This window comes from Maniola jurtina, chromosome W, assembly GCF_905333055.1.
Source record: "Maniola jurtina chromosome W, ilManJurt1.1, whole genome shotgun sequence".
Classification (NCBI taxonomy): Eukaryota; Metazoa; Arthropoda; class Insecta; order Lepidoptera; family Nymphalidae; genus Maniola; species Maniola jurtina.
In genome coordinates, this window is record NC_060057.1 from 21,717 (window position 1) to 40,480 (window position 18,764).

The following is an 18,764-nucleotide window of genomic DNA, read 5'->3' on the forward strand; positions in this document are numbered from 1 at the left end:
GGGATTATCTCCCTCCACCCTCGCGTCCCATCCAATGTGCCCTCTGCTAGTCAGAGGGACACGTGGAGAAACCTCCCCCCCCTGCCAGGTCATTAGCCACAACTAACAATATCCCCGTAGAGAAATTGTTAACCATGTTACCGGGGCGCACCGGCCCGAATACTGCTCTTCCCCCCGGACGACTCCAAAAGGGACCAGCAGCACCCAGGCACACTGGGAGGTTACCTGGCTGGCGCCCCAACCTAACCTAACCTAACCTAACCTAACCTAACCTAACCTAACCTAACCTAATCTAACCTAACTCTGCCAAGGAAATTTTATCCTGAAAATATCAGCATTCTAGCAACAGAATTTACAGATTTGCTTTTCTCATAAGAGGCGTAGAGGGGGGAAATTTCCAAAGTCTTAATTTTCCTGTAGTTTGTATACAATTTTTAGTCTACACACCAAATTTCAGTCTTCTAGGACTTCGGGAAGTACCCTAGAATTACAGACTAGAAGTTTTGACTGTCAATAAATCTGAAACTATAAAAGCTAGACAATTGATACTCAATGCGTTTAATAAATCTGCCAAGGACATCTTATCCTGAAAATATCAGCGAATGCAGTCATATATACATCGATGTTTCTTATTACGAAATGTAGAAAAAGTAATATCAACAACTTCAATTTATTATAAACCAATTCAATTTATTATTTAACTACTATTATATTCAACTTATTATTATTCCAATTCAATTTCAATTTATTATTTCATAAGTCTTATAGATTACTACTTAGTACATATCTATGCTACTTAGTAATTATCATAGATATGTTAATTATTGTATTTCTCATTGAATAATATATATTATAAATCTGAGGTCTATGCAAGGTCTATGGGTCTATGGGTCTTGGGTATTTCCATGGTATCTCTATGATTTAAATAGTGTTATAAATATAAATAATAATCATAGAGGTAAGTATTATAAAATTGATCCATTTAAATAATACATCTTGGATCTTGGTACAGATCTTGACATGGATCTTGATCTTGACCTAATCTTGACAGTCAAGATTTTCTTTTTATATCTTTTTTCATACCATAATGTGCCGTACTCTAAGTTTTTATATAATATTTGAGAACATTATTATACCTAGTCCAAGATTCCAGGACCACCAGAGTTATTTATTTTCTCTGATACAAAATGTGTGGGATAATGTCACCTACTGCATATTATTTACTAGCTTGTGCCAATGCGACGACCAATATAAGATATCAGCTGCTAAAGATACGTAAAAACATTACTCACTTTTCTTAAAGTTTGAGCGCTAATTTTTAGGGTTCGTTACCTCAAAAGGAAAAATGGAACCGTTAGAGCATCACTTCGTTGTCTTTCGAGACGAGGAAACTAAACCTATAGTGTACTTCCCATTGACCGAGACATTTCTTTCATTGCCATTCCTTTCAATCATGAAACAGCACAAGTAAGGGGCCATCCATAAATAACCTCACATGAATTTCATGTTGTTATGTAGGTATGTTTCCCGAGTGTCTTAATACATATAAAAAATGTAACGAGTGATTAATTATTTTTGTGAGCTTTAAAGGTAGAAATTACCATCGACGGACAGTTTCTGGTAGTATTGAATCCCACCAAAAACATTTCATGTAAAATGTTGCCAAGACGCACAAGTTCATAATGTTTTCACTGTTAAAAAGTTATGAGATCTCTAGTAGAGCCAAGCCCCTAGCTGAGCTTAGATTTGTGCTGGCCATGGGAGCTATCCCAAGTCCAAAGTATATAGCTTTTAAATGCTCTTGACTATATCACATTTGTAACAATAAATAACAAATAACTCTACTTACAAGCTCTGATTCTACAAACCCTAAATCTTGGTTAAAAAAGTACGGCTTGGCCAAAAATAATTTACCACTGGTTCGGAATGCCGTTCCTACCGAGAAGAACCAGCAAGAAACTCGGCGGTTGCTCTTTTCAATTGTTCAATTTACAATAATATTCTATACTAAATAAGCAATTGCAGCCGTTATATGCCATATACGTACATACCCGGAACTGTTGATACGTAATAATGATAATTTGCCCGTCGCCACAATGTACCTAAATGTACATTCAAAGTACTCACTAATCACACACATTTCACACACAATCATTTTTGTTTCTCAGAAAATAGGCAAGTCTGGCGGTCCTGGAATCTTGCTCTTTTATCTGTGATCAAAATCGAGTGACGGTTAATTTCAATTGTTTTTCATTTGATGTAGAAATATTTTGGGCCCGACCACGAGGCATTTAAATTAAAGTAAAAATTACTACTTATTGTGTTACAACTAAATTAATTTACAGAAGGATGGCTAAAAATACTGAGACGCTGTGTCATGGCACCAGTAGACTTTTTCTAACGTAAGTATCCCCGTTATCTTGCAACCCTTATGTACTGAGGAGCTGCTGAGGAGTGTTTTCCTTTAGCTGTGGTTTTTGACTTTTAGAACTCTCGGCGACTTTTTGGAGCGATACAGCTGCAAAAAGATTGCGATACACTAATGATGTAAGTAATGTGAACGCCGGCCGCCTGCGGCTTCATCCACGTCGCCACGATTATATATCGCTACTATCGCGATACAGTAACGATGCGGTACCGATTCAGCATCGATGCAGTAATGACATCAAAATTCAACTTTATTTCTACTTTAATAGGTAAAGAAATGAAGATAAAAATAAATTAATAAGAATATGGTTTTATGTAGTAGGTACCACATACCTACTGTATTCAAACAACAAAAAAATCTCATGCACAATAATTAAAGTTAATTAAGTAAATAATCAAATCGATAGGTAGGTACTGCCAATTTGATATTTTCTTTTTCTTCAACGATATTATGTATAATACGTATAATATGTAATATCTTTAAAGGGAAGAATAATTCTTCCCTGACTGAAAGAGAGCAACATGATTTTCTTCAATTAGCTTCTTTGTCATTCTTTTCCCCTTACTCATCCTCATTTAAATCTTTCTCCCTCAACCGCATCCTCTTATCCCGGTATCTTTTGCAGTCCTGCATTCTTTTCCTCATCAACCCTAGTTATTAATAAACCCGCAGGCACCTAACAACAAGCAAAGAAGTAGCTACTGTTTCGGACGTCGCGAAGCATTTCAAAGACAAGCAAGCGGCTCTCCGCACCCTGCCGCTACCGGACGAGCTTGCGGGAATCGTGGAACCCGTTCTCATCGATGATTCCACGCTGGGGTTTCTGAAGAGGAGCGAGTCCAAGCTGGAGGATTTGCTGTCGAGAGGAATGTGCGGCGGGAGACGCCGCCGCCGCAGAAGTCGCTGCCGGCGACGTCGTCGGCGACGTCGCTCATGCCGTCGCCGCCGTCGCAGCTGCCGGCGTCGGCGACGTCGTCGACGTAGCTGCAAGTGTCGAAAACGGCGACGTACCTAAATCATGCGAATGATAACCGTTCCTTTATATATAACCCGGATTCGTCTTCTTACCTGTATTATTTTATTGTGTATTTTTTGTTGTAGGTATGACTTTTTTCTACTAACTAAATGATTTATTTTGAATTATTGATTTTTATGAAAACTTCTCAGTATTACTAATTCGTCTTTTATTTTAACTTGTCTGCATCAGAAGGAGAATGATGTTTTAGGGTGTATTTACGTACACAACCCCCGGCACATAAAATGGGTTTTTAAGTCGTGTGTGTCCGTCTGAGGTAATATAGCCATACGGATGTACCGATTTTGATTTAATTTTAGAAATTTGTTAGTTATGATCCAAGACCGTCTGTTTAATAATAATAATAATAAATCTTTATTAAGAGCAACCAGGACTCACTTTGTTAGTAGACAATTTTGATGCTTAAAAACTAATGTTAGTAATATAATGTTGTAGTGGAAAGAACAATTTACAATTATTGTTGCCTCACCAACACCTGAATCATGTGTTCAAGTATTGGTGAGGTCCAACTTATCTGCAAACATGTTCAGGATGCGGTTGGTACCTGAGCGCAGTCTTGTCAGTAGTGATGATGACTTGTTCCGCATTATGGCAAAGAAGTCATCAGTCCGCTCCTCTGCGAACATACCTGACGCTGAACAAAACCGCGGCAAGCCCAACAGCATCCTGAACCCGGTGTTATACTGCACCCTTAGGGTGTCTATGGCTTTCTTTGAGTAGTTGACCCACAGGCCTCCCGAGTAGAAATTTTGGCAATATGCTTTAAACAGCGTTATTTTTGCATCTTTACTACATCGGACAAACCTGCGGGCCAACATATGGCATTTTACTGCCAATGCCCTTCTCTCTCTTTCAATGTCAACATGATCCCTAAGGTCCTCCGTAACGTAGTGGCCCAAGTATTTGTATTGCGGCACTCGTGTGAGTGCAGCCCCGTTCAGGGAAATTCTTGGCTCGTATTGCACCTGCTTACGAGGGGCCTTAAAGATCATGTATTGGCTTTTGTTCACATTATAGATTTTATTTCAAGAGAGTTGGCGATCTACACAACAGGCTGACTAGACAACGTAACAGGCTTGCGACTCCTACGCTCCGCCTCAGGAAGGTCCAAAAGTCATTTGTGGGAATGGGTATAATCTTTTAACAAAATTCCTCAGCCAATTTTGAACTTGCCTTTACACAGGTTCAAAAATCTATTAAAAATATGCTCCTGAGAAAAGCATATTATACTATCGAAGATTATGTAAATGATAAAAAAGCGTGGATTTGACCTGCGATTCGCTCCAGCAATGCGCAGGACTTCAATTGCTTTTATACATGGCATAATATTGTATATCAAATATTTGAAAAGAGCAACCGCCGAGTTTCTTGCTGGTTCTTCTCGGTAGGAAAGGCATTCCGAACCAGTGGTAGATGCTTTTGACGATTCAAAAGAACTTGTAAAAGTCTAATTGAATAAAAATATTTTGAATTTGAAATTTGAATTGAATATATATTAAACCATGTTTGGCAGACTCCTGGCAGGAGGCATAGCTCCCTGATCGAACCAGCCGTGGGACCCAGCAACACCATATCATCGGCATAACTAAAGTTGTTTACACAAACGCCGTCTATCCAACACCTTACTGGCTTGCTGCTGAGTTCCATTATGAGCTCGTTCAAGTACAGGCTGAAGAGCTTCGGTGACGTCAACCCCCCCTGCCTCACCCCGCACTCCAGCCTGTATGAATCAGAGAGCTCCTTCCCCCACCTAACATTATTTGTTTGGTTTGCATACCAAAACTGCATGATTTTAAGCAACTCCCCTTGCACACATGCAGCCTCCATCTTTTGCCATAATATATCGTAAGAAACTAAATCAAAGGCTTTTGAGAGATCGAGGAAGCAGGCGTACACGGGTGTTTTTCTGCTCGTATAATATTGGGCAGTCTGTTTTAAAGTAAATATCGCGGTCTCAGTTGATAGTCCAGGACGAAAACCAAACTGAGCATCATGGATTTCAAGTGTTTCGCTCAACTTCCTGTCAAACAGACTGTCCAACACCTTAGCCATTATGGTAGCAAGCGATATGGGTCTATAGTTGGATTTATCAGAAAGGTCGCCCGTTTTATTTTTAGCGATAGGTGCCACTACAGTTTTCATCATGTTCGCCGGGATGTATGCATGACTGACGCAGAGCGAGTAAAACATTGCTAGCACCCTGGGTAGGTGGAAACCCGCGTACTTCAAATGTTCGACGCTTAGGCTGTCGTACCCAGGTGATTTTCCTCTGGTCATTCTCTAAATGGCCTCTAGTACTTGCTTAGTGGAGAAACGTAGCAATTCCTTATCCAGACTTACCTGAGCATCGAACACTCGAGTTGACGGCCCCAACGGCGATGACACCCTAAAGTGATCTCTAAACATATCGGTTATTTCTTTCTGGGTGCTACAACCAGCGACGCTCACTGGTAAGCTCGGTCGAACATTCAATTTGTTTGTCGCATTCCAAAATTTTGAATTTTTTTTAGCAGATCTGAGAGAAGCAATTATATCCATTCTTATTTGGTCTTGATGGTTTTGACACCATCTTAACCGACTTCTAAATATTTTACGGCTCTCACACATTTCATCCCACAACCTTTCTGACCTTGGTTTGTTATATAACAACCATAATTGATATTTCGACCGAGCCTCCCAGTGGGCGGCCCTGACGTGCTTGTTCCATCCAACTATAGGACCCTTCCTACCCTTTCTGCCCCTGTGGCCTGTACGTCTCAACCGCAGCATCAGAAAGAACGCTCACTATCTCTGTGTACATACTATCTAGGCCTTGTGTGACGCGCGGCGTCGCTACTATGGAATGGAAGGTGTCTCGGCTGCTGTCGGTGGCGATCGGACGGGGCGAGCGGTGACGCGGGTAACACGGGAGTGAGTGCAATTCTAGATGGTTACGCCTACTCTACTCGTAGATGTCTATGCACACTCCAGATGGCCAAGGAAATCTAGATGGCTATGCACTCTCAAGATGGCTACGCGCGAGAGGAGCAGTGTTTGTTTTTGTAAAATTCAGTTGGAACTTTTGGATAATTCTTGTACAAAGCAGACAGTGTGTGATTCAATAAATTATCGATTGTAAACCCTAAGCAGTGCGTGTTTTAATACTTGTCTGTGTTCGGCATTCGCACACATTTTTCCCCCACATGACACAAACATCTCAGAAAACACAAACCCTGCATTTAGCTGGAGGGCAAGGGTTTGCCAGGCCTGTCGTGCAGCCTGGTTCCCTAGAGGCCCTCCAGCGTATCGAGACATCGCGATATTGCGATGGGTCTCTGCAAACTCGACCAAGAGTTCGAATTGGCGCACAGAGACTTTTCTTCTTGGAGGCATCTAAATAGACAAAATATGCTTCATGATTTCGTTCAAATTGAGTGCTGAAGGAATAATTAGGTAGGTACACAATAAAAGCACTCAAGAATACTGTAATTCTATAGTCTTTCTATAGTCATAATTCAAAGTTAGGTACTACAAAACACTAATCTATGCAAAACACAAAACCGTTTAAATTCAAGTCAAAGTTCAAACTGATGTAATGTCAATGTCAAATGTCCATAGATAATAATTAAAAACTAGTCGAAGTCGTACAATTTAAAAAGTCTTACATTTCTACTACGCTACCTGTCAGGCAGAGATATTTAATTTGGCCATATAAAGTCGATATACGCTACTATATGTTAATGTTGGCCAACTGCCAAGTGTTAGATACTCGTAATTAGTTAGCCACGCATTCGATACGGAATAGAAAAACACGTATTTGACATAGGTACGTGACATATTAGGTTGGCAACATATAAACCCGCCATCTCAGATTACAAATCTTCTTTATTTTTTTGTATTGTTAAACAAAATTATTTTTCAATTATATAAGCACCATCATTATGAACAACTTGTCGCCAACGCGTTGGCAGAGATAGAATGCCTTCCTTGTAGAAGTCCTTGGGCTTTTGATTGAACAATGTTGTGAGAGCTCACTTTTCAGATGTTCTTCATCCATTAATTTTTTATTTTGTAAGTAATGTGATAGAGAACGAAACAGGTGGTAATCAGACGGCGAAAGGTCCGGTGAGTAGTGAGTACAGTGGGTGGGGAAGGACAGTCCAACCCAGTGAGATCATTTGTTCACGAGTTACTCCAGAGTAACTCTGTCTGTGCGGGGTCGGGCGTTGTCGTGTAAAAAGTAAACTTTACTTTGATGTTTTGGTAATGCAGCTGCAACATGATCTAGTTGTTCACAGTAAATAGCGGCTGTAATTAGTTGGCAAAAGCTCTCAATAAATAATCCCGTTTATTCCCCACCATATATACACTTATATAGCGCATATATTGAAAGTCGCCTGGGTCGCTTTCCGACCTAAACTAAATTCCTGAAGTAACAGCAGTCGTGGTTCCCTACGAGAAGTTTGCATGATTTGAGTCATTACATGATTGTGGCGGCCAACTCACGCTCTATTTATGTACTGTATGACGTTATTCCACAAGTTCCCGTAACAGCCTACAAGTCGGTCGAAATAATGTGGCGGGTTAATAATAAGTTGCCAACCTAATATTTTGGAACTAAATCATTTGTTTTAAATATCTTGGGCACATCCTGACAGAGCATCTAAAAGATGACAATGACATTGAGAGAGAAAGGAGGGCACTCTCGATCCGTTCCAATATGCTGGCGCGTAGATTTGGCAAATGCAGCAAGGAAGTTAAAATAACCTTATTTAACGCCTACTGCCAATGCTTTTATACGTGCCAGCTATGGACTAACTTTCTTAAAAAGTCGTTCACTGCAATACGAGTACAATATAACGACGCATTCCGAATACTCATGGGTTTGCCGAGGTATTGCAGTGCTTCTACTATGTTTGCCGAAGCGAGAGTGCCCGACTTCTATTGTATTGTTAGAGCTCGTGTGGCATCCTTTTGGGAAAGACTTCGGAGCTCTAACAATACGATACTCAAAGTTGTTTGTGAAGGGACGCCCAGCCCTATTTTTAATTATTGGTTATCTGTACACCAGGATAAGAACAGAAAATAATACCTGTGACCTGTGACATCTGAAATGAGTTTTTTAACCATTTCAGTTAGTCTTAAGTTAATCTAATGTATTAGGTATGTGAATGCTTTTAATGTACCGTATATTCTGTTGCAATTTTTATTTGTATATGGGTTTTTTTTTATGCCTGTCAATAAAAACTATTATTATTATTATTATTATATTTGTTTTAAAAGCAGGTAGGTAGTCGCCGCGACTTCGTGCGCATACACACGATTTCCATAATGTAAATTACAGATTCTACTGCTACGGCGACTTAGTGGCCGGGCGACAAGTTGAGCGTGCGTAATGGATCTACATAGTTTCATTGAGTTGGATTCATTAATATTCAAATGAGAGCCCAATTACGTTTGTGTGGAGTGATTTGACGGAGAAACCGCCGTCAAATCCTACTAATATTATAAACGCGAAAGTTTGTATGTATGGATGTATGGATGTTTGTTACTCTTTCAAGCAAAAACTACGGACTAAAGGACGGATTTGGCTGAGATTTGGAATGGAGACAGATTAAACCTTGAATTAACACATGGCTACCTTTTATCCCGGAAAATCAAAGAGTTCCCTCGGGATTTTTAAAAAGCTATATCCACGGGAACGAAGACGCGGGCATCAGGTAGTTCTAAAATATTTTGATGTTTGAAAAATAAAACAAAATTCCTTTATTAATTTATTTGAATACATCGAATGATACATTAATCGACGGTGCTACGTGCAGACACTGGATGCAACCGGCCAAAATAAGAAACCCACTTTTTATTATGAAACTCCTTAAAATTACCCATGTTACATGTAGTTCTAAACTAAAATATCGAACAATGTCAGAGATAAAAAGATCTATTTTTTTTTCTTTCGTCTGGCTTTAGAAAAATTAGCCAATGTCAAGTTTGTAGTTATTTACAATTTAGGAAAACTATATATGTATAAGTATGGACTTCGTCTGTGCCGGCGCTCGCCGACACACGCACGGCACCTCAGAGCGTTTCCCAGTCAGTTCCACCACCATCACTAAACACCAGCAAAACTCAAAACCCGGCACTTTTAACAAAAAAAACACTCCAAAAAGGCAAATCACGCGCGCCAGCAAACGCCAACACAGACGAAGTCCTAAAAAAGATCTAAACAAGTGCAAGTAATATCATTTTTAGGGTTCCGTACCCAAAGGGTAAAAACGGAGCCCCATTGATGTCACTCTGCTGTCTGTCTGTTTGTCTCTCCGTCCGTTCGTCTGTCCGGACCATGTCACAGGTCTCTAGCTCGTAGACGAAATGGGTAAACAAATCCCAAATTTTGGTATTTGGTGTAACAACGTTGACCCGAACCCAAATATTGAATGATAAATCCAAATAAATTATTTTTCAGTGTGGGCTCCCGCCTCCCATACATGAAAAGAAGCTGGAAATTATTTTTTTCTTATCCTAGCATGTGGGTTATCATTGTTTAGAGCTCACAGAGTAAAGTAGAAATATATTTTATTTATTTTTTATCTTAAAAAAATAAAGAAATTGGGAGGCATCAAAATTGTCAGTTTTAGACCATTTTTGCGACGGGGGCTCTCTCAAAAACTAAACTAGTTAGGAATATGAAATTTCGGTATATTATGTACCATTTATTACTGTATTTAAATAACAAATACTAAAAACAAGGATTTATAAAATAGTTTGTACGTTGTGACTAAAACAAACGAACATTTTTTGGGGTTTTAAGTCACGGGAAGGTCACGGGTTATTGCGACGTTCTAGCTCGGAAAAGAAATAATGTTTTCACACAAAATATGACGTACATAATTATGTAGAGACTACAGAACCCTCAGCGAGTCTGAACTCGCACTTGACCCGATTTTATTTATTTTATATTTTTAATTCGTATACATAGGTAATATTATTTACATTATACTGGTGGGCCAGTTTATCGAATTTGGGCATTTGCACTGGTCTGCGTGACGCGTCAAATTTTAATAAAATTGATTGGGGGAAAGTTGGCTAAGTTGGAGCATTTGTTATTAAATATGTTGAAAAATATTTTTAAGGTTTACATATCAATAATTTTGGGTAAGGTTTATGCATTATTTACATGTTGCTGTTTGGTGAAACTTCTCCTTACAATAATAAGTACTTATAGTGTAATATACGGGTAAATGATTGATTAAATTGATTAATAACATATATTGATTAAATATTGACGGTAAATTGACGAATAACAATATCAGGAAATGTAACTCTGCTACAATGGTGGCTTGTTGGGTCACATACTGACATGCAGCAATACAATTATTATTAACCACTCTTCAGTCTAAAGTCTGATCGCATAACATTGAGAATTGTCGTCGTTTCAAAATCATATTGGCATTGCTTAAAGGTGCCACCTCCGCGGACGAGAGAATTGTGCCGATAGTCTCGCCGCGTTACAAAATTCTGTAAGACTAACAATGAGAAATGTTTATTTTGCTAGAATATGGCAGGTACATGAATATTATTTACATTAGTCTTAAAGATAAGGTAAAATCGTATATTGCCAAGCATGGCGTGCAAAATTTATTGAATGTAGTCCAGCATCATATCTCACCTTCTTAACATAATATTGTCATCATGCAAAAATTATTTATTATTATTAGTAGACGATTCCCGCGACTTCATCCGCGTGGATTTAGGTTTTTTAAATCCCGTGGGGACTCTTTTACTTTCTGGGTAAAGTAGCATATGTCCCTCCCCGGGATGAAAGCTAACTCTGTACCAAATTTCATCAAAATCGGTCAAACTGTTAGGCCGTAAAAAGCTAGCAGATAGACATACTTTTGCATTTATAATTAGTATGGATTATTGTATATGTCGCCGCGGAGGCTTGCCCAGCTTCCAATCAACTCATCTTTATTATAAATCCCTTAAATAATGACCAAAACCACATACATTCTGATCAAATTGTGAAATTTTAAATTCAATTGTGAAAGAAGAGTTTTTGAAATAAGTAGGTACCCACTTGTTTGTTCCTAAAGTAATTTTTATGTAAAGATTAATTAATCACCAGGAAACCTATGCTAAAATATTATGATAATTTTAGGAATTGTTTTAATTTGTTTAATCTTAGTTAGTCTATTAGTTAATAAATAGCATTTAAAAATGTTTCTAAACAATGTCCTTGTATGCTTTGAAGTAAGCACTCGTTTTGTTTCCTATTTATTTTTGTGTAAATATTATTCTGTTCAAATTGCTGGAGAATCTATGTTAAAATATTGAGATAATTTTAGAAGCTATTTAAATTAGTTCTAAGCTCAGTTTACCTATTTGTTATTAAGTAAGGATTTAAATTGTTTGTTACTATCTGAACAAGATCCAATCCAAACGCATGCAATGCGATCCGACCAATAGGAGCCAATTATGGCTGTCGTTAGGAACAGCGAAAAAGAGTGGGGCGCGGTCGACTTGGATGCGTTTGGAATCATGAAATAAATTCATTAATTTTTCGAGACGCGCGAGCGACGGTTGGTAAGGGGAAACTCTGTCCAACCGTAATAAGAAATCTAGTGTTTTAGTTAGGTCTTATTATTATTAGTCTAATTTGAAACATCATACGAGTTGTAAATTAATAAATCAGTGCTAAAATATTATCAACCAAGTTGTGAATTAATATTAGTGATTTCTTACAAATTATTATAAACTAACATCTAAATTTAAATAGTGCGTTTTCTTGATTAGTAAATTAGAATGTTACATACTATGAGCTTAGTTCAGTGTTAGTTTTCTTGAGTAATTATAATCGTAATAAAATGTTCGATTGTAAATAAACCTTCGGTGCTAAATTTAATTTACTACCTACCTACATTATTGCTGTTTTAAAATAATTTATGGAGAAAGTTAATTTAATAAAATGTTTTGATTAAACCTACGGTGTTGGATAGATTTTCTACCTACCCTCATTAAATTAGGTTGAGATATTTAGATCAGTTTATTCTGATTAGCTGTTGCTGCCAGTTTCTATAATGGATAGTGATAGCAGAGCCGGTGACCCAAGTGGGGTCGACGGTTCTGCCCTTTTTAAAAATAATAATGAGACTGCTTCTGCGTCATATACATTATTTAAAATGTGTCATTAGGCAATGGCAATGGCGTGCATTGTACAACACCAGCGCGATACAATCTCCACAGGGCGATACTCGCGGTGATAGTTTGCATCGGATGTTGTCTCGGGAGACTGTCCCGCGACTCTCTCGTCCGTGGAGATAGCACCTTCACGTTCAAAAGGATGCATGGAGTATGTGAAAAAGTAAAGTATCGAGCTTGTTTATTTTTATTACAATTATTACTTTTTCACACAATATTTGAAATCAGTAGAATAACGAATATGTTTACAAGTAGCCCGGCAAAAACGAAGACATGGAGCTAAAGTTCAATTTTCAAGGTTCATGTTGCATTCATGTTGCTCAGTTTCCAGATTTGTTGAGTATGGGTTTTCAAAATGTTTATTTTCTCACGTTGGAAAGTAATTCCAGTATTCTTCAGATCCGTGTGGCGTGTGTACTTGTCCGGTTTTTGAGCTTGAATTACATTTCCGTATATTATATTGTTATTCGTAGCAGTTAATATGAAAATTGAACATTAAACATTAACAATAATAATAAATGACAACATTTCAAAAATATAAGCCCGCCTAAAAGGTTACTGATTTAAAAATACACTTTTCGTCTCATTATCTCGAAATGGCTCTTTTGTCGTTCGAAATCTGCGTGGCAAAGTCCATTGTAAGTCATTCAGAATTGGAATAAGGCAAACTATATGTATCAGGGGGCACGGCAGTGCCCGCGCCAAGACGCCGAGACGAGCCAAACTAAACAACGGGACACGAGCTAACTTTTTTGGAAGCGTTTCGTCGTATTTCAGAACTGTCATAGCTTCGGTGGTAGATGCTTTTGACGATTCAAAACAACTTGTAAAAGGACCAGTCTTATTCATAAAAATCTCTTAATATAGGTTTAAAACGTTCATTAGCTAAAATACTCATTAGGCCTATTAAACGTTTCATAACTTTCTTTATTCATAACGGTTCAATAAACCTCTCACAACTAAAGTCTCGCTAGAGGCTAGTTTCGCTTTGTTATGTTGTCGTTCTGATGAATTCATAGACAAAATTGCAAAAAAACTGGGCTCTACATAGAAAAGTGACTCAGGTGTGACATTTGTTTTCGAATTTCGGTCAATTGTCTGAGTTCTGGAGGATAGTTAGGTATTATCGTTCGGAGTTTTGTTCCGATTTATTTAATTAAAAATGGAAACAGGAAGGAATTTAGAAATTAACGTTAGATTTTATTATACTATTAAAAAAAAAACATGTATTAGGTAAAAGTACTATGTATTAGATACAGTACCTGGACATTCATGGAATAAAATCCTTTTTTTTAATTGAAAATATTACAATAAAACTTAAAGCTAACCTTATCTAATTACTATTCAAATCATGCCCATGTGGAATGGTGCCAAGAATACTGGCTGCATTTCCACGCTTGACAGCCAGGCTGATCCGTTGCGCTAAAAATGAGCCAGCCCTTTTTTTATCCAAATCCTTCTCGGTTTATGTAGTTAGGTATTGAGCTGCATCACCGCCATAATTCTTACGTTAGAAGAAATCACATACCTATGTAAAAGAATGATTACATGAAAAGAAACTTCGAAATTAAGTAGGAACTTTTAGGTACCTACTTCACGACGTCCGTCCTTAGCATCTTATGGCAGTTAAAACTTGCAACTCTAGTTAATTGCCACAACCTTTCGAATCCAGAATAAATAACGTACGAATAATAATTACAATGCAATGCACTAGAATCAACCAAAACAAAATAACCTCACTTCAATCTTGCATATCAAACAAATTATCAGCTGTTAAGACAAGACGGCGGCCATGTTGTTCTTTAATAAGGGTTTATAGTAGGGTTTAGCCTGTTATAAGTTATGGAGCCGTTATTGAACACTTTTAGCACTATTGAACGTTTATGAATAATGTTTTTGAGAACTTTGCTTATAACAAGCAAATACGAAATACAAATTTTTAGGAATAAGACTGTAATTGAATAAAAATATTTTGAATTTGAATTTGAATTCGGTTTAAATGACGCTAAAAGCTGAAATTTTCAGCTTAAGGTATCCTCAACAAAATTAAACATGTTGAGTATCAATTATCTAGCTTTTATGGTTTCAGATTTATTGATATCTGAAATACGGCGATTTCGACCTTCACTGATAATCATAAAAACCTCTTGTCGAAAAACTTCCTGAAGTCCTAGAAGACTGAAAGTTGGTATGTAGGCTAGGTATCGTGTATAATCTATGGGAAAATAATAATAAATTATGAAATTAGAAAGTTTTCCTCTCAAATCTGACTCATAATATTTAATTAAAGTTCATTTATATAGCCTTTTGACCTGTATAATTTAGTCATAGGCAATTTTATCAGTAAGCCTGTAGGCTTACCTAATATAATTAAGAAATGTTGTCAAAGTAATAGCTTATATATTTTTTTTTCATTATAATTTGCCTATTTTTAATAAATTTTCTCATTACAGTAATTATTCTATGGTTAATAATAATTAACTCTTTAAAATGAATTGTCTATCTGTCGCAGGCAAAGCGTGGAATTATACCCTTTATAAATAACCTAACTTTATTACTTGCAAACGAAACCGGAGCCATACCGAATAGTGAGAATGACAGAGAAATCTTGTAAGGTGGGAAAGAGGAGATGCGGGAAAGGCCATCCATGGGGGCCTTTCTCACTTCATATGCTCATGATCGAACTGCATACGTACTTATAGCTCTAGGCTGAGAGTGTACTTTGACTTTGCTCAGACTTAAGTTTCGGTTAAAACGAGACAGATGCCAGCGATATAGCGCTGTTTCGTTTTAACAGTATCTGAAGTCTGAGCAAAGTTTAGAGTTTGCTCAGACTTAAGATACGCTCGATAGATTACTCGGTCAGGATGTCCTTGGAGTCGGTCGCGGAGACCGCCGGAAGTATACAATGTGCCCAATCGTTAAGTGTACAAACAAAGGGGCTCTTTATATTATATCGTTAAAAAAATAGTTTATTATATTTATAATTTTTAATAACAGTATTTTTAATTTTCATTTTCGTTACACGTCACATTCTAAGTATGATTATTTTTGTATTTATTTCAACTCGGTTTTGGTTTATATCGGTATGGAAAAAATGAAGATACAAGTAAGTCTAACCTGGCCGGCGTTTTCGGCTTGCAAGAGTACAATCTTATTATTTGTGTTCGGCATATTGGTATCACATCTACTGCTACGTTTTATTTTCGTTTGTAAACACCGTTTGTAAAGGGCGAAATTCTACGATATGCCTGCGACGTATATACTATAATATTTACAATTTGTCTATCTATCATAAGTAAGTTCGTGATATGTGTAACCGTGATAAATTTCCGTCTACCCGTCAAATATAATATCTATCCTTAATATTGTTTCGTTTATATCCGTGAAAATATTAATTAGGTAGTCAATCTGTGCTTTAGTTTCGTCTATTCGAGGCGCGTCGTATATTTAAATAATAATTATGTGTCTATCCGTGAAATTTTTGTATCCGTGAGAATTTTTCATCTGTCATGTGAGGTTTTCTTTTTTTAATTACATTTTTACTATACGTGGTAATTAGTTATATTAATGTTAAAATATTAAATCCATCCTTAATATTTTTTCATTTATATCCGTGAAAATATTGGTTAGTCGATCTGTGCTTTTGTTTCGTCTGTTCGAGGTGCGTCGTCATATTATGTGATAATAATAATTATGTGTCGGGTATGAAGTCGGGCGAGCTTCACTCTTGGATTTCTAATTTTGTTTTAATATGCTCGCTCGACTTCATACCTAGGTGCATTACACGTGTAGCTAAACAAAAGTTATTTTTTACTTTTTAGTGTTTGTCGTTTTTGAAGTCGGTTTTATTTTTCTTTTGAAAATTTTTTGTGTCCGTGAAAATTTTTCGTCTGCCCATAGTTTTCTTTTTTTTTATTGCATTTTTACTATTGGTGGTAATTAGGTATGTTTAATTATAAAACTAATCGTACGAGTAAGCGATCGTCAGTACTAAGTGTTAAGCTCCGAGGAATCTCTTGATGGTGTATCCGGGAATGTTGTACACCAGCAGGAAGATGAAGATGGCCACGATGAGGACGACGGAGTACTTCACGATGGCCCACTTGTAGTTGTGCCACACGATGTAGCGGATCGACTTCAGGGGGTTCAGGAACCACATGAATGAAGCGTCCGGCCGACTGCAAAACAAGGTTCATTATTATTTGTTGATAAAATACACGACTAAGCCGTGATAGCCTAGTGGTTAAGACGTTCACCTCCTACTTGGGAGATCGGAGATTCGACGCATCTCTAATTTTTCGGAGTAACTTGCGTTATAAGCAAAAATGGACGTTCATCCACAGGTTGATGATGATGATGATGATGATAATAATTTAAAAATTTCTTCGAAACCTTGAAGACTAGGTAAAAAAACTGATCACTGAAAAAACACTATCATGAAAACTACTGATAAATTGTTATATATTTTGTCCTTACTTCGGTTTATCCAAGGGATCCGGCTCGCTCCGTCCCAGCCCAGCTGGCACTTTCTCGGCCTCCTCTATGGTCAGCAAATGGATCTCCGCCTCCACTTTGCCCGTCAGTTCCATCTCTTCAGTGTCCCGCTTGATATAGAAAGGCCACCAGCCCTTCACACGCTTCTGCTTGAAAATGTTCACCATCGGGACCGAACCATCACTGCGCAGCATGTCCAGCGTACACAGTTTTGAAGACTTGGCCCCGCGTGGGAACCGATTAAGGTCTAGAGTTACTGCCCCTTAAAAGAATATAATGAGTCAATCAACAAGTCCTAATTTAAAAAATTTAGTGTATATACCAAACGATTCTTTGCGAGTGTTCTCGCTCGCACGCTATTTAGCGTCTTTGCTTAGGTCGTTTGCGTGCACGCACGAAATACAAACAACAAACCGGGATTAAATGTAATAATTTTCAAACTTTGTGGGATTTTTCTTCGTGATTTTAACCCGACTGCGGCAAAGCCCAAAAGGAGGGTTATAATATGTTTGACATGTATGTATATCCGTTCCTATGTCTGCTTGTAACTTCTCAACGGCACATCTGATTTTGATAAATGATGCGTCATTAGATTCCTCTTGACTATAATTATTATTTATAATAGAAACATTTTTCGCCGATGCGTCTATATCAGAAATCTAAGAACAGAAGAAGAAGCGAGCTAGGAGACTTATAGGCGAAGACTCTCCTTTGATGGCGAAACTTCAAAGTCTCGATCACCGCCGTAAGGTGTCGGCTTATCGGTGTTTTATAGGATATATTTCGGAGAGTGTGCACAGGAACTTTTCGATCTTGTCCCCCCTTCATTTTACCACCGAACCGCAAGACGTCGGGCTAGTTTCCATCCTTATGTCGTCGACATTCCATCTACACGCACGAAACGTTTTGCGTCTTCATTCCTCATACGCATGGCTAAGGTTTGGAATACTCTCCCGCGATCTGTGTTTCCTACCAATTATAATCCGGGTATCTTTAAAACAAGAGTGAATAGGCACCTTCTAGGTAAACGCGTCCCATCTTAGACCACATCATCACTTTCCATCAGATGTGATTGTGGTCAAGCGCTTGCCTATAGTGAATAAAAAAAAAAATCAGAAGTGCTTCGAGTTTTCCAAATGTTTGTCCAATCTGTTATCGAACTGGTTAACAGAGATCGACATAACCACATCCTTGGGCAATATAGCGCGAAAATTGATGGCGCGAGTATCACTGGGTAGGTGCATATAAAATATTCTTAAAATATAAAAATAGCGGATTTTATGGGCTTTGAAGTGCGGGCTGAAAAAGATGCAGTGCAAATCGCAGTCGGGGCTCTTTTTGCAAACTTTTGTTACCACTTACCTAAGAAGTCATCGGCGGAAAAATGGTCCGCGTCCCAAACTTGCAGCTCGAGCCGCGCCGGTATCTTACACTCCGTCTCGTCCCACGAGAACACCGACTCCTTGCGAGAGATCACGATGCGCTCTTCGGCCTCCAGGTAGTCGAACGGGTATACGAAGCGCCAGTTGAAGTTGCCCTCCCCGGTCAGAGAGCGGTAGTGGATGTCCGTGCTTTGACAGTCTTCAGGGCCTTTCACCCACCTTCGAAATGTAAAACAACTAG

General features: G+C 38.0%; 1 protein-coding gene and 1 pseudogene across 1 annotated transcript in view; both read right to left on the reverse strand.

Annotated features, from left to right (window-relative positions):
• Nucleotides 1-3,802: 3,802 nt before the first annotated feature.
• LOC123879872 lies at nucleotides 3,803-5,268 on the reverse strand (annotated as a pseudogene).
• An 11,329-nt stretch (nucleotides 5,269-16,597) lies between these two features.
• The window catches only part of LOC123879781 (otoferlin-like), a 59,403-nt gene continuing 57,236 nt past the window's right edge, over nucleotides 16,598-18,764 (reverse strand). Inside the window, exons 21-23 of the mRNA XM_045927679.1 lie at nucleotides 18,504-18,742; nucleotides 17,124-17,403; nucleotides 16,598-16,825 (exon numbers count right to left, since the gene is read on the reverse strand). Of these exons, the coding sequence (XP_045783635.1) occupies nucleotides 16,645-16,825; nucleotides 17,124-17,403; nucleotides 18,504-18,742 (700 nt within the window). The 3' untranslated portion in view covers nucleotides 16,598-16,644. The remainder of the gene's footprint in view (nucleotides 16,826-17,123; nucleotides 17,404-18,503; nucleotides 18,743-18,764) is intronic.